Here is a 23,726-nt window from a genome sequence, read left to right as displayed (position 1 = left end):
CAAAATGATACACGCGAGGAAAGAAACACGTTTTTTCTAATTCTGTAAATTGGTTCTCCAGATTATCTTATCAATATTGGAAGAGTACTTTCTTGGTTTGTCTTTTGTGTTAAGGGATATATTATTTTACTTCCTCTCCTACATACCATATAATTATGTTTGTACACTGTAATATTACTATATTCACATTAGAAATATAATTATTTTATTAGTACCTCAATTCGTTTTTTGTCGGCCCGGATAGCCGTGTGCTCTAGAAGGCTAGACAACCGACATATTAGGGATCACGGTTCCAATCCCTCCTTGGACATGTTTTTGTTGTACTTTTCACCTTACATTTCACTGTTTTCTTTATCTTACATAGTGGTTCTGATCCCACTTTACACTATAGGTCCTATAGCTTCGGTGCTGACACAGAACGTAAAAATGGCATCACTCAATTTCGTTTTCCAAATGCATCAATATTTTGTGACTGCTGACATTTTGCTATGTTATGCATTTGAACTAAATTCATAGTATGAGATCCAGATTCCTTTATTACCATATGTTGACACATATCAGACCTCCGTTGTACTTTTTCAGCACACGTAGCTCCAACAGTGAGCAACACTGTACCACTACACTTCACTGTTATGTTTCATTGATAATAGTGCATTTTAAATCTGTGCACACTTGTATATGGTGCTGTTTCAAACAAAATATTTTATGCTGAGTTGGCAACACTGCTTCACCTATCGCAACACTGTTTGAGGTTTTCGATAGGGCATTTTGTTCTCATTATATTGTGCAACTTTTGTTTTGATTGCTTTAACGGTTTTCAAGATATTTACTTTAAACGTACATAATTCCATGATATAATTTGTTTTTTTGGATATTCAAATTTTGAAGCCCTGTAGCTCCTATCCTGGTCCATAGCACCTTAAATTTTGCTCATTTTCATTTCTCATGATGCTCTATCAGATGTGCTATGTGGCAATCAGATTTTAGCGACAACTTGTGGAACCTTCCCGTGTCAGTCTTTTGTCACGTGAAGTTTGAATTCTCTAACCTAGTGATTAATAGTATTCCTATCTGCATGCAGCTTCCATGTTCAGCTTACAAACGTTCACAATTACGATTTATTTTCTCTGTATCCAATAATTCTATAGGTGAGAAAAGTAATTTTGTTACTTTCAGTGTGTCAAAAACGTGGGTCGTATATTTATGGTTCCAAACTACTAGGTGGTATTGTAACTATACAAAGGCAAGGAAAACAAGGTTATTCACATTATAAGATTTATATTGACTGAATTAACTTTATCCACTTATTTGAAGTTCTCTTTCTGATTTTTAAATATAAAATTGATATTATAATTCTGTATTATTTATTCACTGCAATGCTTAGCATAAGTAGAGGAATACATAACCATTGAGTTTACCGTACTTAGAGGAAGTTCAGGTATTATGGAATACCATTTTTGTTTCGCTTGTAACTCAGTTAATAATTGCACATTGAAACGAAAAGGGAAACAAATATACGCCTTACATATTTGGCTTTATTTATACGTATCTTGATAAAGAAGTTTCGTTACAGGGGTGGACAAAATTTGTAATTTGTAAAGAAACCACTTTGGAGGGTAATATGAAATAGTCGGGTAATATGGAATACAAATGCTATATAGAAAAGAACTGAGTTTTCTGTTGAACATACAATGAATACAGTGACAATATATGAAAATTCTGAATGCCAAGCCATAACTGAATGTGATTACTTGCAAAAGTCACGAATATAATAGTCTGCTTCAGGACGTCACAGTCATTGTGAGCGCACATTAAACATGATGAACGCTGGATCCAAGCTCACCCTTGTACCATCAGAAAATTTACTGTAACAAAAAATACACTTAGCATTGTTATCATTGTAAATGTATTTTCATTGCCCAATAGCGATAGATATTTTTGTAATCGGAATACCATACGGAATATCATGCTTTTCTTGCGGGTATTCCATATTGCCCTCCACGCCACCTTGGAAACGAAAGAGCTGTTAAACGCATTCAAAGGTGTATAGGATAATGGCGCTTATCAAACTACCACTCTGTATATCCAACGTCATAATAAACAAGGAATCGTTCTTCTTACACTTCAATAGGAAAATACAGGTTGTAAACACTTGCCTGTAAAAGTTTTCATGAATAAGAAATCAGATTTTCACGTCTACCAACATAACGAATGTCACAGTCACAGGGAGACTGACTGTAGAGCATCATGGGGACGTGAGGTAATAGTTTCTTTCCTCTCCGCTTGGAAGCAACACATCACCGGCGAGATAATGAGGTATTCCATATTATCCGACTATTCCATAATACCCGAGCTTCCTCTATACAATAATTCAACAACTGTATTATGTATCATAATTTGTCCAATTAAGTATATAACACAGCTCCCTAGTGACTATATTGTGAGCATACTTGACTTTGGAGCAGGAGATCGCGTTCTATTCCTGATGGGATTTTATAGGTTGGGTTTCCACATTAAATCGTAGGTCCACGTCTCATACAGTCTCGTTGCTGAAAGGGACAGTAAACTCGCAACTAAGTAAGTAGTCGTATTCAGTAAGAACGATTTGTTGTTTCCCGAAACATTTTTAAGCATAACAAAGCAAAGAAAGAATTATTGAATAATTGAATAATTTTGAGGTTTCATTACTCTAATTTACAATGGGGAAAATCGCTCCGGACTTCTACACAAGTAAAACGTGTTCACTATTAGTAGAGTATACTTTCTTAACAGCATTTACCTTTAGCAAATTAAATACAGTATTTTTCTATTAGTATTTCTAGATATAATGAAAGACCATGATTTTTGATACGAAAAGAAGCCGACGTAACGTTCTAATCGTTAATTCAGATCCAACTTTCCTGTAAAAGTTAGGGGAGGTAGATAGGCTATATGCGTGGTTTTAAGCTCTTTTTCTCCGCGATAGCTTGAAATAACATCCAGAAACTGCACATAAGAAGAGCTCATTCCTTGATTTCACTTCTTTAGTGGTAAACGTGATGCTTTCATCCTGGCCAGAGGAATGTAATCCGCTCATGGTATTTTATTACCTTCCACGGCCATCAACCAACTGCCTTTGCACCTATAACCCCCTCTGTCAGAAAGGAATGAAATTTTATCAGTCCTTCTCCACAGTGGGATTTTAAAAGAAATCTTAAAGAAACAAGTGATGTGACACTTACAATGCCTGCGTTTGCTACCCTTTTCGGTTTTATACAGAGCGATCGTGGGTTTTATATACCGATATGTTTCAATTTATGTTGTTTGATAAAGTTAACAGGTGGTAGTAGTTATTACATTCATTTTTTGACGTTTACAACATATCACCCAAATATCAGTATTACAAATAGTTTTATAACTGTTGAGTAACTGGAAGCATAGCACGATATCTCCTTTGGCGTTCTTGCTCCCATTGATGTTACATTTATGGTGGGAATCGTATCCCCTTGGCTAGAATATAATCTTGGGTAGGTAGTTACCGTGTTTAAATACTTGAATGATAGAGGTACATGCCAGTTTAAGCCTTGCAACAACATCAACGTGTACAATTTCTAGGGAATTCTATTAAACTAGGATAAATTGGGAGGCGGCTGTGTGTGTAACTACCAACTCAGCTTAGAAGAGAAAAGGTAGCTGTCACTGTCTCCGTGAATCCACCATGAAATAGGTTATCTGCAAAAATCACCTCCCTCTTCGGAATCAACAGTAGGCCTATAGATACACATGCGAAGAATTTAATTATTATTGACGAACAATAATTCGTCCCTCTCGAGACAAGAGGCATACCTCAAAAATTGTCGAAAATCAGTTATGAATATCTTCTTCATCGTCTCGTCGGCTCTATAAAATATAACTGGCGAATTTCCACGAGCTTTGGTTGCTTAGTTATATAGTTTTACGAAAAGGGCGTTCCCGAAATCGAGGAAAACTATCTCGAGACAAAGAGGCGTATCTTACGACTATTCGTCTTGTTGTTGGAACGCATTCTGTTCTTGTTTTATGAGATACGCCTCATTTGACGTACTCCTGCGTAGTTGTGTATCAATTACAGCGCTTTGGAACATAATATAGTTTGCTTAGGAGACTTGTTTTCCGTATCAGTTAAGTATTTGTTCTTGGGCTCCAAATAATCTTAAATGTGCTGCTTTTCTTTCTTTTCTTTTCTTTTTCTTTAAGAAAGGGAAGGCGTTGACATTATTATAAATCGAATTAGTATTTTTTATGTTTGTCTTCAAAAGGACCGGTGAAAGAAAAAGTTCCGACTTTTAGTTGTATTGCTAAACGTGATTGTTAACAATGCGTAAGCCCTTTGCAGTATGAACGACAATAGCATACCTAGCAGTCTGCATTAAATTTTTAGCTGAAGCAAATGCCAGTTAATTAGAATAGCAAGGGATCACGCTGTGAATGTTTGCTGAGATTTTGCTGTTGCTCTACACAATATTTAAGACATCAATTCGGTGTTTTTGAACATTAGAAGATGGATGTTCTAGTGCAGTGGAGTGATGATGAAACAAAGAAATGAACTGTAGTGTGTGGGCAGGAAAGATAAAATCAAAAAAGAACACAAGGTTAGAATGTTTTATGGTGATAAGTTTTACTATGGAACTGCGGTGGCTACAGAGGATTTTAGTGGTAGCAGTGATGATGAGGACAATATTCCATTAATTCAGATGAAGAAAAAGAGACTGTCGATGAAGATGATCTTTTGGCCAAATTAAAGAATATCAATGGTTACAAAGACAGCGCCATTAGCAAATACATTAGAAGATAGAAATGGTACAGAAGACTGTGAAGTAAAACGTGGAAGAGAGTGCAAATCAGAACATTATTTTGTACAACATAAAGATGAGAACACAACAAAAGAAGACACATCAGAAGTACGAGAATCAGTAGAGGGGAAAGAAGATACAAGGAAACAAAATGTAGGCACCAGGAATCGCAATTCAGATACAACAAAGTATGCAGGAGGAACAGAAGAAAGTGATATAGATATAGTGACAAGCTGTGATGGTAGTGATGATAACCCGATATACGAGCTTCCAAGATGTGACGTAAGATGTTGCAATGAAGAAGTTTTTAGGTTATGTATGTTCTGTTCTACTTTGTTATGATCATTTCACAAGTTCAGGTCCATGTGAAAATGACCATAAGCACTATGATAGCCTGGAACGACTAAAGAAGAAAACTTAAGACTCTCAGTCACAGCAGGCAGCTAGGAAACTGCCTAATAGCCCTATGCCACGGCTAACACCTGTTGTAAAATCCCCTGATCATGTTGTATGAATCTTTGCCTCACTGTTTGTGTTCACGAGTATTACTTGAGTTATTGTAAGGCTATTTATTATTATTTCATTTATTGTATTAAAAATGTGTACCATTATTTTAAATACCATTAGATATTTAGAACTAAGCAGAAACTTCAAACGTAACTTGTAATTTCAGATATTTATTCCTTGAGAATGTTGTTCTTTTTTTTTTTTTTTTTTTTGTATTCTTTTTTTTTCCTAAAGGATATTTGCACATAAAACAGAATGAAATTAATAAATGTTCCCAATGTTAGCCTGTATATCATAACAAAGAAAGCTAAAATATTTTACGTTAGAAATCAGTTTCATAACCTCACTAGATGGCGTAACTCAGCAGAATTACCACGCAACTGATTTCTTTCACACGACGAAAAGTCATATTTCATCCCCCCCCCCCGAAAAAAAATGAAATGAGGAGTTAATGTTTAAGATATTCGAAGCTTACAATACTACTTTGCAAGAGTTGTCCCTACTGCAGTTACGCAACTTGGAATCACTTCGGTAAGTTTTCAACTGAAGAAATCATAAGAAATACTGCAAAAAATTTAAAACGCTCAGCAGGGCATTTTGTAATTTGTATACATTTTTTTAATGTATAATTTTTTTGCGTGCCCGTAAGCAAATAGTTACAATTATTACAATTATTTTTAATCTGTTGCAAAGATAACAAAATTGCGCCCCGTTTCTAAGGAGGGAAGGGCCAATTTTAACACTTCAAGTAAAACAAGTATAAAACTCATCTTCTTATTGTTATGCAGCCGTTGAAGTCTATTGCACAAAACAATTCAGAAATTCTCTCTCTCTCTCTCTCTCTCCCTCTCTCTCTCTCTCTCTCTCTATATATATATATATATATATATATATATATATATATATATATAATATATAATATATAATTTCTGGCAGTACGCGATGGTATGACGTACCGGCATCTTTTTAATGAGAACGGAATATTTCCTTTTCTGTCTTAAAAAAAGGGATAGCGAGAAACTGCAAAAATCCAAATAGTAAGTGTATAGTTTCATTGAAAATAAGTTTTTATGGTTTTATCCTTTTTTTCTTTCTTGAGAAAGAGTTGCGAATCTTTGTCCCTTCTTGAAGTCAGTTGTGTTCAAGGACTAGAAATATTTGGGCCCTACTATCTCTCGCTCGCAGACACATACTCGCGCCTCCCTTTTTTGCACGGTAGTAATTATAAACCATAAAGGCTCTGAACTAACCAGATTTTATTTTTGAGAAGAGTGACCTCTCACAACTAAATAATCTCAACAAAATTTGTCGCTGAAGTTCGACTAAACTGAAAGCCAGTACAAAATTCTATTGGGACTCCACCTTTGTACTTTCTGAACAGAGGAGCCTTTGCTCAGGTCCTATTTTAATGTATCCAGTTGTTTTGTTCATTATTACTAAGAGGATTAAGTGAAAACATCCCCTAGATTTTTTCCGCAAAGTTTATCCATTAATTTAGTAGAAGTTTGTAGAACATTTTGGTAGCATGATTAGTACTCTGAATAACATTATGTGAACAATGTACTATATGTGTGTGTTGTTATTGAAATTCAGTATTTGTGGAACTCGTAATACCTTTTGAAAACAAACAGCAGCAACTTACTTTCTCCCGTTTACAAAAATAGAAAAAAAGGCAAGAAACAAATCAGTAAGAAATATTGATTATAATTACGTTTATTTTATTATAAAATTAAGATGTAAAACTCAGACATTTTTAAAGCATCTTTATATATTTGTATTTAAGACTTTTTAGTTACAAGACTGTAGTGATATGCTACTGGACATTATTATTATTATTATTATTATTATTATTATTATTATTATTATTATTATTCGTATTAGTATTATTATTATTATTCGTATTAGTAATAATAATAATACCCTGAAAGGTATGCAAGTTTTTAACCATTATGAACCTGAGGTCCAGCGCACCGTCACCTTTAAAGTTAGAAATAAAACGCTATGGGATATATAGTTTTACGTTAACCATACGGTTCTTCCCTTTTAGGCTGAAAAGAGACGATGAGAAGTGTACGATGATGGAAGATTAATACGTAACATATATGCCTTAGGGGAGATTGAAAGCCACAATGAATGAATCTTACGATTGCCAGTCTAACGTAAGACCAGCGTTTCTAAAAGTGTTCTCCTCAAGGTCCTTCCATATACCTTATTTCATTGATCATTAGTCTACAAATGATAGAAAAAAAAAATAATAATATTGAATTGCGTATTATACACTGTAATTGAGAATCTCCAACAGGTATAATTATGCAATTTATTAAGGTTAAGATTATATAAATTATAGTAACTTATACAGATTTATTATCTTGTTAGCCTTCAGTTAGTTAAAAAATAACTAATCTATGATTTCTTGTAATAATACCAATATAAAATAAACCGAATTTTAATTAATACTGTTTTAAAGATACTCACAAAACATTAAAAAATAATAAATTTGCTTTGAAAAGGGACAAGAATAGCTTGGTACATAGACTATTCTGCTGACTAATGATAGTTGTCCCCATTTAAAGAAAGTTCCAAAAGCTGACGTAAGTCATTCAAACATGTCAGACGGCTAGGAGAGTATTTGGTTGTGGATAACACTTACTGCTTTATTTCGTAATTGTAATCTGCCGCGAGTACTTAGTTAGCAACACAAAAGTTTCATCTTCCGTGCTTCTAATGAAGATATGATTAGCTGATGGGGACCCTTTAGGCTGTGATTTGTGAAAGAATTCTGTCAGTTGAGAATTTGTGAAATGAAAAAGATTTTTGTTTGAAATTAATCATCCGACATTACTTATGTATTTCATCTATAATTATTGCAAATACACAGGTAGTTGAAATAAGACACGTTTACAAAAAGTTATGTATAATGGTGGCTGATGTAGAAGGATAGTTTTCGGTCTTTTACGTACTGTGCACTCATGTCCAAAATGATTGTCGCATATCTATAACTGTCTTCTTGTAAGAATATAATTTGATAATGCTTTTGCAGGATACTTTTAATACTGATATTATGTATATAATCGGGAAATGTATATTTGTGGTAAATTTCATAGGAAAAGAATTATAAATACGAAAATTAAAATGAGTAAAACAAAATGTTGCTAAATGAAGGAGAAAGTTTTATTTTCGTTTTATTGTTCTTATTTATAGCTCTTTTGACATGAAATTTGCCACATACATGTGTTTGCCGATTATACACATACTAACATTATCAGAAATACCGGGCGAATTCGTTATCAAATTTTATTCCTACAACAACATTTATAGACATGCGATAATAATTTTGGACATGAGTGTACATATCTGCCAGAGTAGTTAGCAATCAACAACGTATGTAGCTGCATATATGTATATCCAATTTCCACAATATCTGTCTAAAGCATTTTTATTTGCGGTAGATTCAGCAACAGCCTTGAACATTGTATAGTGCCAAACTCAGTACAAAAATTGAGCATTTTGTGGAATCGAACCCTTAACACATAAGAAAATGAGTTCTATGGATTTCGCTCATTTTAAATGAACAGAGTTATAGTTTGCTTTCCTTTATTTAAAATGTAGCGTTGTAGAAACTGTTAAGTTTTAAAAGATTGTGACTGAAAATTGGTTCCTTATACTTTAACTCAATCAGTCATTAACTTGTATTTCAAAATTTACCGTCTAGGAAAAGGAAGGTGATTGTGATTCTCTCTCACTCACATTTATGTCTCTTTGATCGTGGGTTATAGATAAAATTTAAGCTCATATCCCCACCCGATTAAAGGTAAATAATATATGTATATATTGAATAAAGACTAAAACCTTGTTTTCCCAAAAGTTGGTGGGCAGCGTTGAATGATGAAATTTTATATCTGATTTTTCTTTTATATCCGAGCGGGTTCGTTACAACTTAGATGCTGGTAAACTCAATTAGTCGTCTAAACAAAATTCGAATAATCCCAATTCCATAGCCCATTCTGCATGATAATTGGAATATATATAGCACATGAATTCCGTGTCGAGCAAATGAAATAGTGTAGCGTGATTGTCCTGGGTAATAATAAGAATCAATGTGGTTTTCATCTGTAAAAGTAAGAATCTGTGTTTATTTGACATGCTTTGTACTGTCCATAAAATAAATTCCATAGAAGCAATAAGTTCGTTTCAAGTACATTTAGAAACTACCAGCACTTTCTTCATGCTAGGGTAGTGTATTTCAAACTGAGCGATTCATCTGGTTTAAATGAAACAAATCTATATGTTACAAGAAAAGGTTAACGATCGGATTAGTTTAATTTGAAGGGACTTTGAATTATTAACACTTCTGTGGTTTGGATGGATATTACGAAAAAGTTGTGAAAAAGACTGGAAACTTTCGAAATGTGGCTGTGGAAAAGATAGGAGGTTATTAGTTAGGTCGAAGACCCCCCCCCCCAAAAAAAAAAATAATAAGTGTTAGAAATGATAGGGAAGAAAAGGACAAATTAAGGCATAATTAAAGAGATGGAGAAAATCTGGTTGGGACATTGGATGAGAAAGAACTGTATCATGAGGGACGTACTAGAAGGTACGGTGGCAGAGGCAGGAAAAAAGAAGAAAAGCAAAGGAGGCTACAGTTGATAGGAAATATTAAAACAGAAAATTCCTGCGAGAAGTCGAAGAGGTTAACTGAGGACGATGATGCATAGAAGTTTATCAGTTTGCAGCATTCGACTTGGCAGTAATGGCAGAATTCTGATGATAGTATGTATATTTAGTCTTCACTTATGCAAGAAAAATGTTTAAAGCTAAAATTCTGGAAGTCAAGAGTGAGGTACTTTTTTGTTACGTATCTTAAGTATCCACTTACGGTTTAAAAGTCGCTTTTTGAACGACAGCTTATCAGGCGATTCTCGAAGAAACTTGCGGACTGATCGTAACTTACTATATCATTATAAGAGTTAAATGCCTGTTTTAGAACGCTGAAGACGAAAGTGATAAAGAGTGATATTTTTCTAGTATATAGTAATGAGCCTTCAGGTAGCCAGAGTATATAACGTTCACTGTAAATAACATGCATATAGGTAGAAAGAAAACATTGGTTGTACGTTTGTTCTACGTATCCCTACCTTCCGTAATGCATGAACATGAGAGCAGTAGCTGAGGATGTTTTAACATTTCGTGACTGGCCTCCTCACTCAAACAAGGGGAATAGCCGAGAGAAAAGGGCGACTGCGAAATGAGACCTCTGCATGTGACTGTAAATTTAGAGGGTGCGTGACTCGAGCACGTGTAAGAAGGAAAATATAATTCATCATGAACAATGGAAACATGTGCTTTTAAGTGTTTTTCTTTTGTCCGCTAAACCTAAGTTTTTTCGTCTTCTCTCATTTGGTTGATACCTGTCAACATATTATGCCGTTGATTTTTCCATATTTATTCTTTTGTGTCTTTTAGCTGTGCGAAAAAATGAACTTCATTAAATGGAAGGAAATATATTGATATATAATGGCATGCCTATTCTTACCTTACACATGAAGGGTGTGGCAGAATGCCCTGTTCGTTTCTCTATCGAACTTTTGTGATCTGGATCACTGCACAAGATTTTATTTCCTTTTCTGTGCCTTTCCATTTAATATATAATACTATAATATAATTTATTAAATGATAGGTGAGCAGAAGATGTTGTTTCGTTTAGCTTCGGATATTAGCCCGTATTGAACTTGACCCGGTTTCTGCTATACAAAGTGTGTTCAAGAAAGTACGGTGAATGTAGTTGTACAGTGCCATCTATCGATGTTGTATCTATTTTAACTAGTAAGCCTGGTAGCCTAAATCTTTGGTACAGTCAATGTCGAATTTGAACGAGTTGTAACATGTTAGTTGGCTTCCAGAGGCAGAAGAGTGAGGACGTGGTAAGAGTGTTTGTCGCGCGCCACTGCAGAAAAGTACCAAAGAAGCTCACGAAATGTCAGTTATTCCCTGTTCAGCGTAAGCTCTAAAGTCCGATAAACAAAATAGCCTATTTGTATCCTTCCGCTTGTCATAAGTACGATTGGCTAATGATGTATCACTCCCACTCCCCACGGGGAGGAGCAAATTATACAAGTACATTTTGACAATACTGTCTCGTGTTGTCCAGATACTTACAGCAGCAGCAGAAAAGAAAAGAAGGAAAAAACTAGAAAGATTTTTTTAAAAAAATATTTGAATTTCGCTGGTATACAATTGTTGCTTACTGAGTAAAGGTTTACCTTGGTGTTTCACCACAACACTCGTTGAAACGGGATTCATGTCGGCCATCTTTCAGACTTAAAAGCAGAACACGCCTTAACAATTGAATTGGCGCCATAATTACTGCGCATGTTTAGTGTTTATTTCTATTGTTTCATTAGCCACACTCGATTGCAATATTATTAGATAATCCGTATTATATTTTTGTTATCTATAATAATGTAGCAGTTTTATATGGAGCTTCATAGTGAAAGTAATAATCAAATCATATGAACTATTTTGCGGAGGAGTACAAGCGTCGGTAGGCCAACAGCAAATCAGCGAGATTTAGTTTCACGTGGCTTTGTTTATCGGAGTTTAGAGCTTAGGCCGAACAGGGTTTAGTGTATGGTGATGAATTGTGGCATTGAAGACAGTTTACAAGTAGTATGAGGCATTCAAAAGTTACAAAGAGTCGGTTGGAAACGAGCAACAATCGAGACGTCCTTCGACGTCAAAAACAGGTGAAAACGCGTAAAAAAAAAAAAAAAAAAAATGGCACAATGACTTGTTCAAGCAGGCGAATGACAATTCGAGAGCTTTGCAAAGAAGCATGTCGTATGGGTGTATGGAAAACATTTTAACCGCCGAATAAATGGGCAAATGGCTTTCTTCTTCACCACGAAAACGCACTGTGCCACACCTTGCTACTGATCCGCGAGTTTTTGGCCGAAAACTATCCCTGTCTCTCTACATGCGAACGAGAAGGTCCTGTCCAGATATAAGCACCATACGACTTCTGGCCCTTCCCAAAAATTAAAACCATGCTTAAAGGAAAACGTTTTGACACCATTCCTGGTACTGAGAGGGCCGCAACAGAGCATCTGAACGCCCTTCCAAAAGAAACCTTCCAGAAGGCTTCCAGTCATGGATTCAACGTAGGGATAAGTGCATTGTTAGCCAAGGACCGTTCTTTGACGAATATTAAATCAAATTGCATGTAAGCTTAGTACTTTGTTTATAATATCACAACTCGTAAGACCCGTCGCTAATCTTACCCCGTTTTTGAATTCTAATGAAGTCAGTGAAGAATATAAAAAATGTAGAAAGTAAGCCAGATAGTATCTACAAAATGCTGTTACCTGAACTAAATAAGTGTGTCCAAAGACCTTTTGCATAGTGTATAATTTTGGGTACCCAACAATCATGACGTCACAAACTGCGTATCTAAATTTCTGGTGTATAAAAAACGTATTCAGTGGCATTCAGTAGCATTCAGGTTTATTCAGTAGCATTTCGTACCTGGCCCACTTTCTATACTTACAATATTCTTCATTGTGTGTAAGTTATTCACTAAAATAAATAAATAGAAAAGTGAGGATGAACATAGCAAAGTGAGTAGTATGGTTTTCTTCTCTATTCCAAATATCTTATCGTAGTGTTATGCTTGAGAAAATTTCTAGCTTATTTATTTGACTTAGCTACTGTGCGACCATCAGAAGTAAGAAGTAGCCTCCTGACTCAAATGGTGTGGCGCTAATATCGCTTGCTGTCTTCAAATCATAAATTGTCCTCATGCTACTAGAGCCTTTCTGTTTCAAGTGTGCCCTCGGAAAATATGCGGAACATACTTCGGCCCCACTTCCGCCAACCTCATACGGATGAAATCTTCCCTTTGCTTAGGGGAAAGAAATGAATGACCTCGGCTGTGTTGCTAATTTGTTATTCAGTCGTTTGGTCTTGGCGAGTGAAGATCATAGGCTAATGGATAACAAGACAATGCATAACGAAATCCGTCAATGTGGCAACCCAGTCCACATCTATGAAGGAGCTCGGCTCCAGCAACTTACCCTTCCTCTTTCGAGGGAGGTACGGGAAAACACACATCGACATCAGCGTCAGCACGGGCACACTTGAAATAGAAATGCTCTAGTTGTTTGAATGATAAGGATTATCCAAATGTAGTCACACAAAACACACACAAAAAAGTCCCTCATGCAGAGTGAATAATAGTTTTTCTTGAACGTAGGAAGGAAAATGAAATCTGAATATTCAGTACACATTTTTTCTGGAGTTACATAGTAGCCTGGTTATTTTGTGTTGGTTTTGGTTACATAGTGGCCTGCGCCACAAAGTCAATATAGGATGAATAGAGGAATCAATTTCCTTTATCCTATGATCAAAAATAATATATGGACAACTGGGGATTGGAGAACTGGTACATAGTATTAAGAACTGTATTGTCTTGTTTTTATGTAACAAAGCTAGTCATTATTATTACACTCACTTTTTTGTGTTCTTTTCCCAAGCTAATCGCGTGAACAGTGTTCTCGTTCTGAAACAGATATTCAATCTGGCTAATATTTTGTCAGTTTTACCAAAATCTTTGTGCTTATCCAACACATTATAATTTGCTGGTATGTTATCTTTTGGTTGAATTAACAAGCAGATAAAACGAACGGATTTCCCACGCAGTTTTACAAAATAAATTGTATTAGGAGATTACGTAAAACCTATTAGCACAGTGACACGTTTGACTGGTGAAATTAAAATAGGTATTAAGCATTGAATTTAGAGGAAGTACGGCAATCCATTAGAAGATTTTCTACAATTTTAAATGTGTTAAGCCCTTCCAGCTGGTCTAGTGGTTAGCACGTCTGCTTTTGGTGCATGTTGTGCAGGATTCAATTCCCGTGGCATTAAATATAATTTTCACCGTCATTCACTTCCTTAATCATTCGTCCTCTTTAGCTTAATAGATATAACTATTGGACGCTAAACAACAAACTCAGGACTTCTTGTTTTATACGATATATAGAGATGAATTTAAATAAAATGTAAAGTCTATTATTTACGATTATGCAATATTGTGTTGGTAAATTATCTTTATTTTTTTTAGATGTTTATGTATAAAACTTATGCGTATAAACAGCGATATCATTTAAAGTATTTAACAACTGCTTCTATAATTAGTAAGTTATCTTAGTACCAATATTATTACTATATGATTATATTATTATGTATTTCTATTTTATTATAATAATTATGCAAAAAAAAATCACGCTACTAGTACAAGATCGTCTATCATTCTCCCAGCTATGTTTAATCCGTTCGAATCTCTAGAAAATTCTATGGTCTATAATATTCTCAAAGCGCTTGAGAAGAATCCTTCTACACATAAAAATATCTCACCTCGCTTCATCTTACAAGCAAAGATTATATTGTTGAGGTACAGACTTAAGAAATCCTCTGTCGTTAACCGGCTTATGCCAAGACCAAAGAAACTTCCAAGTCTCAGCAAAATTCTCTCAAAGAAAGATATTAGCTCCAGCAAATGAGGATGCATATGGCTTCTGTCACTTGGGCTATTATAACAAAAAGTTCCTGATGAAAGGCGACTGAATATGATGCCAGTCGTTCAAGGTGTGGTATCAGATAGTATGTGTAGGTGCACAGGGTAGGAAACAGGTTTGTTTTTTTTAGAATGATGTGATCGAAATTGTACCTTACAGTGTTCAGAATTGTAGCTGATGTGGTACATATCTATCGTTTCTCTTCCAATCTAAAATCTGTGTTTATAGACAATTGGTTTTTATGGACAATTCATATTTCTGTAGCACAATACATGAGTTTAGACCTTTGTGTTAACCAGAAATTGTCACGTGGTTATTCTTTTTTTTAATCAAAAAATAGAAAAGAAAATTCTGGTGTTCAAAAATTCTATCCTCTTAACCTATACTAACCCGCTAATCTCAACAACAGTGTGGTTAATCTATCAAACAAGGATAATCATAATTATTCCCACAATAATACACGGGGAACCAATTTTTGATTGTCCATGTCTTGTGATCAACGAACTTTATTCTTAGCTTTCAATCTTCTATATTCTGGCCAAAATTGATGGTGATAGATCACGTATCTCTTGAGATGTTGGGTTCCTCGAGCAGAAGCATTGATATACATAGTATATATATAAAGGAGTTTTTGGTAAACCTTAAAAATGAACTCTTATTAAAGGGGATGAAAAATTACTTAAATTACCAAATGAATATGATAAATTCGAGTCCTGGCCTTCATGTCCCTCGTAGGTAGGGTCTTTATTATTTACTTACGTAAGTTAAACATTAGTTAAACCAAGTTTTGTTTGTTTGTTTGTTTGCAGATCATTATTACTGTTTATTGTGCACCATCTCTAGAAATGACCTCTCCCAAAAATGTTTGGTCAAGTAACGCCATTGTGAGTTTTATAAACTAATTTATGGTGAAAACTAATCATCTTTTTTTTCCTTTCTTTTCAGGAGGAGACTCGAACGGGGAAGGCAGGCGAAAAGAAGCGATGGATTCATGATCCGAACAGTAAGTCAATCAGTAAAAATACATTTTTATATTACAAATAAAATGGTAGTCAACTTTTTTTTTTTTAATCAACACAAGAATGACAATGCTTTTTCATTTCTCTCTGACATCAGTATTATTTATACTGCCATTTTAACGGGATAGATAAACATGAAATATTAACCGACGTAATGCAACGTAAAACTGATTTTAAAAATGAGTTAGTACTGAAAGGTGTGTCATATATATACATATTAGCAACACATTTGATGATATTGATATCATTTGAAGTAGATAATATACTCACATGACAGTTTCTAGAACTAGTAAAAAAAAAAAAAAAAAATGGAAAGCGAGATGGAGAGACAGTTAATTTTTCACAAATTTATTAGAATTTTCTGTCGAATTAATAGTATGAGTATTCTTGTGGAAGTACAGTATTCTAGTATTCAATAGCTATACTCTCCACTTGCTGCTTTACCTTCGATAGGCTTTCTCAGCGTGTAATTCCTGTATCATTTTCAAATATTTCGATCATTCTCAGAATGTCTACCATATTCATAATTAGTAGCTACAACGCTGCTGGTTTAAATATACTCGTGCCTATTCAGAATGAAGAATATGATTCTAAACTTGTCTTATATTAACTGCTTCTCAAATATGAAGAGATATGTCTAGCACATGACTCCATAATTTCGTAATCATATATATTGTATGTATTCGAGAGTAAACGAAATTTTTTGTAAATCACAAGAAGAAATTTTTTAAGATTTTACAAGTGATTTGAAAATTTCTATTGTTTTATTCATTATAAACATATGGTTAATTAATATTTTATTTATAGTTACAAATAGCTACTTTATTGGTTGAAGCAAAAAACAAAACAAAGTCTAACTCGAACGGGAATCGAACCAAGGACCCTTTGCATATGAGTCGCATATTTTCCTCCCTCTGCCATGCCGTCACTTGATAAATTTGCGCACCGTACGATATATGTGGCGAGCGTTATTTTTGGCCATTGCGCTCTCCCAGTTTGTAATATTAACTCTTTAAATGTTCACTACCACCTCGTAAAAAATGGGCCCCGAAGTTCACTTACCAAAGTCTGCCTTCTCCTTGTGAGACGCATGCAGAATCAAGGAAACTTAGCGTTACAAACACGGAATTGAATTATGATTTGAGTGCAGAGAGGTTGAAAATGTCATCGTGTCTCCTTTTATTCAAATAGTTTGAAAATTACTGAAGTGATTGTTGTTATGTTTGCTTTTATCAATTCTGTTATAATTAATAGGGCCGATCATCTATCTATTAAAATGCTACAAAATCTATAAAAACGCTTCTTTTTTTAGGGTGCGGGAATAGGGTTAACGTCATACTAAAAACAAATTTTCACCTGCTACGTCTACAGCACCTTTCGACCTCCGTTGTTGAACCGATCACGAGAGACATCTTCCGTTTCATGTTCAAACACACCACAGTGCAACACAGTGGAGCCAACCCTAAACCAGAAAAAGCGCTGTTGCAACGTTTCCCCTGTTGCAACGTGCCCCACCTTCCCTTACTGATGAACATTATTTAAATAGAAACGCACCGTCTTTAATTGAACGCCTTTCACATTAAAATAAATCCTTCACACTTCATAAGTAGCATCATGTTTTCCGTGTACCCGTTATATTTTCATCTGTATTATTATTATTATTATTATTATTATTATTATTATTATTATTATTATTATTATTATTATTATTATTATTATTATTATTATTATTGTGTACTTATTTATTCTAGAGCGTTCACATCCGGTGCTTGGGGTCCCTGGTTCGATCCCAGCTCGCGCTGTGTGGACTTTGTGGTGGACAAACACCGTGCTGTGGGTTTTCCCAGGGTTCTCCCGTTTCTTCCCACTTTCATCATACCACCATTTCATTCATCTCTCATCATCACCGTCTCCTTTAGCCTAACCGGCATAAGCGTGGGACGTTAAAATTAAAGATTTCATTTCATTTCATTATTTATTTATTTTTCTTCCCATATATGTACTGTAAGTAAAATCGAAATTTCGTTTTTTTGCAAAAAAGTTGGAAGTAAATGTCAAATGTTTTACAAGGCTAGTTGAATAACTCTCATTACTTATTGCTGTTACACAAGTGAGAGTATTTTGTAAAAAAAGTTAACTTTATATATAATATTAATATGTAAAGAGTGGACAAACATGCAATTTGCAAGGAACTACCGAACTAATTTGCTTTTAGACGATGGCAATCAACCTGTTCCTTCTGATAATAGTTATTAATTCATGTCTTATTAAACAAACTCCCTGATGCGAAGACCTAAAGGGCTTTCAATTTTAATTTACGTACTCTTAACATGATTACAAACTTGTGAAAATAAGTAGAATTGCTACGCATTACACACACAAACGCAAGTCATACCGAATAAATAATCTACCTACCTTTAACATGACTTTTTTTTTTAAAGAATAATAATTTCTGTTTACATTTAACTTAATTTTTTTAAAAAAGTAAATTAATATTTTTTTAGAAATAAATGTATGACATAACGTAACCACTGTTAATTGGAAATAAATAAAATAAAAATTATATAGATTGCAAAACGTTTTATTTAATGGACGTTTCCTCGCTAGTATAGGAAATGTGAATTTAGTTTTCAGCGTCATTGCCCTTTCAATCAGAAAACACTGTAACACGCATAACCTCAGTGTCAGTCATGCAAATTAATCAAGTGACCTAGTTTTTCTTTCTTTTTTCCCCCTCTATTGGCCGATAGATGAAAAAATAAGTGGGAGAGAAACTGCATAATGGATCAATTTCTGACTTTTGGCCTACAATATCGTTTTACTCTCTTTCCTACTGTATAATTAATGTGGATAATTTCGTATCCTGATGGTAATGGATTTTTTTCAATATAAGACAAAAAAACAGTGTTGTGCAAAAAATAACTATTACGGCTGATGTTATTTGCTAGGACCTTTTACATTTTTTAAACTTACTTTTTATAAAATTGAACAAAGAGAAAATACTCAATTATTTGTTAGGTTCTTTAATTTATGAAACTTTCTCGAATGACCAAATCTAATCATAATTAATTGCGTGCACAGTCATAGACAAAGAGTATAGTCACTGAAACCTGTATAATTGGCTACCATCGGTTCCTGTTGGTAACTTACAAGCAAATGGATGACATACATATTAGTGTGTGTCTGTTGTCACCGATATTACCACAAATAGTCGTTTTAGATTTATGTAAAGCAGCTTTTTTTTAAAAAAACCGCGATGTGTCTATTAGCTATCACCCTGCATCTCAGTTTCCACTGAAGGAGATCCCTTAAAGCAGAATTTGATCAAATTTGCTCCATTCCTCTTGACAAACTTTCCAATGACCGTCGAGGTGCGCGACTGTCGACACTCCAACGCTCATTTCATCAACGGAAACACAGAAAACTCCATGGGAGATGCATCAGAGAATATCAGTGAATGCCTGTAAAAGGAATTGTATGAATTCCCGTTTCACGCAAGGATGTCTAATCCAGGTAAATGACAGCTAGAAAATGTGTCGCTGCCCAATAGGGATGGAATATCATCGCGGCATAGTGACTTCAAAATATTTGTGTGATAATAAGCTGCATTGATTTTAGCCTTTTTGTTCACTGTGCGTTGCGTAAGTTTGTTACTGCAGCAATAGCCACCAAAAACGATAAATCTGCGTGTAAAACTTTCCGTACGTTCACGTATCTAGTTAGAAGTATGGCCTTCCTTTTAGTACATACCGATAGATACACCTATGGCTCCGCCAGAGTGACTACAAACTTCTGCCTATCTCCTGCAAGCATTCGTACAATTTTCGTCTCCATTTGAGGGACGCAGCACACGAAATCGAACCTGTTCCCTTCTTTACCAGTGCTTAAATCTTGCAAATTATGCGATTTATGATCACGACGGAACGTTATACTACCTTTGCAATCGTGATGTGAGACTATGAGTATTTTCGTCGCACCAAGGAATACGCTTTTTGCGTCACATTGACGGTACGCGCGGGACTCGGATATCTACGATATCCGAGAGACCAGCAACAATATAGGTGCTTGTTTTACCGAAATTCAACACAATGTTAACCCCTTTCTTTGACACTTAAAAACCTATTGTCATACATTGTTCACTTACTTGGCTGTACAATAACCAATATCAGAAAGGCCACAAATGTGGCCCTCTCAAAAGACCATAGTCTTCGGAGCCATATGACCATTCACACACAACCATCCTCTCTGGAAGTGAACACACAGCTATTTTCAAACCATCAGCAATTACTTCTTTCTTCTCGTGTTTACACATAGTGCTATCTAGCGATCGAATTTGTTACCATAAACATTAAACCAGTCTCTGTAATTTTCCTAAGGCACCCATCACCATACTTAGCATCTCCATGCTTATAGATCAAAAATTGCGATGCCTGGGTGAAATTCTTCTTTTTAGGAGGGAACTGGCCTCCTTGAAATTCCCCAGTAGCTAAAAGGTCTACTGTTTTAGGCATTAGCACCTCACTTTTTACATATTTATTAACTGAAATAAAGACTTACTCTGTCACTGTTCTTAATTTCCTACGAAGTACGTACTAAATGATTACGTATTGAAACTCTATCCCACTTCACTTCCTTCGAAAGGCAGCTGAAAACATCAAGATATATATATATATATATATATATATATATATATATATATATATATATATATATATATATATAATCTTGTAAAACTTAAGTGAACGAACGCGAAAGGAAGGGACAGAAAGACATTAAAGTTTGAAGATTTTTCTAAAGTGTTTCTCGAGGGCAGTTAAGTTGCAAATAACAAAACATGATCTTTCATAGTTCTAGAAACTTTTCTATTTCTTTTATGTCAAAAAAAAAAAAAATAATAAAAGTAATAAGAAAGCTAGGAGAAAGGGTGAGAGAAGAAAAAGTTCTGTTATTTCTTGAACGCTCCTGGCGGGCGACAAAAATCATTTTGCTTCAAGAGAAGTTTCTTTTCTTTTCCTTTTCTTTCTTTCTTTATCAAAACTTACGAAATGTGGAGATCATCGTGTGTTCTTTTGCTGCAGGATGTGTATCCTTAACTAGGTCTTTGTTATTCCGTTTTATAACGAACCTGCAAGAGACTTTTTTTTTTTTTTTATTATTTAATCTCCAACGTTATAACATATTCTCGTAAGAGGAAATCCAACTAACACAAGACTTTTGAATGGATGTGTTGGTGTCTTTCGGACAGAAGCGGCGAAGTTGAAATACAAACTAGAAACAGAGAGAGATGTTTACGTTTACTCAAAATATTCTTTTACCACATATTTACACAAGATATGTTCATCACTCCTACATTTTTATACACGATACTATCTACTCATAGATTGAACGTATTTCGTGGTTGTAGGTAACCTGAAAAATAAAAGGAAACGCGTTTAAAGATATCTATAGATAAAGGATATTTGTTTATAGCAGCAGTGTTGTAAATTTGAAGAAACATTGATGAATACGCATATAAGTATATGAACTGAAATATTTCGTACTTACGAAATTTATTTATTTATTTATTTATTTGCGGGGGTACGTTTTTAGTTTAAACTAGAAATACAAATCACTGAAGAAAGCAACGAAAATTAAATAATAATAATAATAATAATAATAATAATAATAATAATAATAATAATAATAATAATAATAATAATAATAATAATAATAATAATGTAACAATTTCACCAACTGAACATATGGGCTTCATCAGTCTAGTTGAAGTTTTCGAAGCGTAATACTTGCATACTTTTTAGGTGTTAACATTACCCTTATTTCCTTAGTTCTAAATCCGTTTATAATTAGAGCCTTTGCAAGTGAGTTTTAGTGTCCATATTTCGCTCTAGAAGCTGTATTTTTGTTATGGCAGTATCTAGGTAACAAAGTTGTAATTTGTACCATAATGGGAGAATACAGGCTTTCCAGATTTTTTTTTTTTTTTTTTTTTTTTTTTTTTTTTTGTGGAGGGAATTGGTGCTACAGGAAATGTTCATTTTCTACATGAGGTTCAATTACCTTTTTGTCTCATAAACAGACATGGTGGAACGAAGTTTTGCATGATGAAAGATGGGAACACATACTATCTTATCCATGCTGATGAACCATGATTGTCAGTTAGTAGCCTATTTGATTTTGGTTTCAAGGTAATGAAAATGGAGGGACATCGACACAACACAAAATACAAAGGAAGGGCGAACTGCTCACTAAAGCCTTCCTACTACCATGCAATTGGTAACAAGCTTCTATTTAAATAGGGGCATAGAGATTGTATTCATTATAATTTACGACAAGATCATTCGCAAAGATATAGAATTAATAAAAAAGACGACGAATCAAAAATTTATTTTTCGTAGAAAACTATATCACTGTAGGTAGAACTGTATTTCTACGGAATATATATAAAGAGATGTGCAAAAAGATTTCAGAAAATAAAATTAAATGATTCAGTTTAACGTCAAACGATTGTGTCCTTTAGTCTAAGGTAGACGAGGCAAGTGGATGAGAATGGAATAGTGGGTGGAATGAGAATGTGGTGTCTACTACAAACTTGACTGGGGATCAAACCAAGGAATCCCACGCACAAGAGGTAAGCGTTCTATCATTGAGCCACCATATCCCCAAAATTTTACAAAGCCTCTTGAAAAGTTTACTCATTAAACAGTTGTTATGCAGTACGAATGCAAGAAACAAGACCAAATCTACAGTTGGTTATTGAACGACTTATCCCAATTAACGAAGACGTAATAACATTTTTTTTTTATAAATATGTAGTAGAAAGCTTGCAACAGCGTGAACTTTAACAGCGACTACACTGACTAAAGTCGAGTACAGAGACAGAAGTATCATTTATATGAGCTGTGTAGAAACAAAAGTGCAGTTATTAATCTATAGGAAAGGATAGACAGGAGTAAGTTAACATACATAAAGAAAGAGGAAGATGTAGATTTCCGTAACTTTTGCTTCATGAAAGGTCCAGTAACAATATTTCGCCCGCATTATTAAAAAGTCATCATGACAAGCGGGCAGTTGGGCAGTGTAATAAGATTGCTGATGGTATACTGGTGGCAGACAAGAAAAGGTCTTGCAGGAGACAAGGTCGCCCACACTGACCGTGAGGAGAAAAAGAAACTCGTATGTGATATACGTAAAAACGTAGGTTACATTTGTAAATCCTGTAGTTTTTGGACTTAACGTACATGAAACATATAACTGAAAACGTATATTTTATAAATACTTTCCATATAAGTGTTTTAAATAAACGTACCTTCCGTACGAACAAAACAACTGTATATAAGCAATCAGAATCTCACATACAGATGGACGTATCTAACATATAGCTAACGTATGTAACATACGTATATTCTATGTATGTAATATACGGAAGACTGTCAATTGCCATACATCCTGCAACAGCATGATTTAACATCTAAGCAGGAAAAAGGGAAGTACATATGTAGGATATGAATAACATATGTTCCGTACAGATTTCTGTGGTAAACATAATTAAGGATACCGTATATTTGTACAATATATCACTGTCCGGAAAACGTTTTTTTTTTTTTTTAAGTGTGGAAACCCAATGAAAAAAGTCCATTAGGAAGACCTTGGCGCAGGTAGAGGGATAATATTAAGGTGACTTTCACAGAAATAGGGATACCAAGTAGAAACTGGATCTAGTTGGCTAAAGTAGAAGTCAACGGAGAACTTTTGTGAATGTGGCATTGAACCTCCGGTTTTCATAGTTACGTTGATCAAAATTTTCAGTTCAGGAGAGA

At 34.5% G+C, this 23,726-nt stretch overlaps 1 protein-coding gene across 1 annotated transcript in view; it reads left to right on the top strand.

The window, feature by feature from the left end:
• Positions 1-23,726, top strand: part of Cow (Proteoglycan Cow) — a 745,575-nt gene that overhangs the window by 317,344 nt on the left and 404,505 nt on the right. Inside the window, exon 2 of the mRNA XM_081769198.1 lies at positions 15,836-15,893. Coding sequence (XP_081625324.1) covers positions 15,836-15,893 — 58 coding nt within the window. The remainder of the gene's footprint in view (positions 1-15,835; positions 15,894-23,726) is intronic.

This window comes from Thermobia domestica, chromosome 1 (genome assembly GCF_964235325.1).
Source record: "Thermobia domestica chromosome 1, izTheDome1.hap1.1, whole genome shotgun sequence".
NCBI lineage: Eukaryota > Metazoa > Arthropoda > Insecta > Zygentoma > Lepismatidae > Thermobia > Thermobia domestica.
The sequence above is the reverse complement of the archived record's forward strand: the minus strand, read 5'-3'. Positions and strand labels throughout refer to the sequence as shown.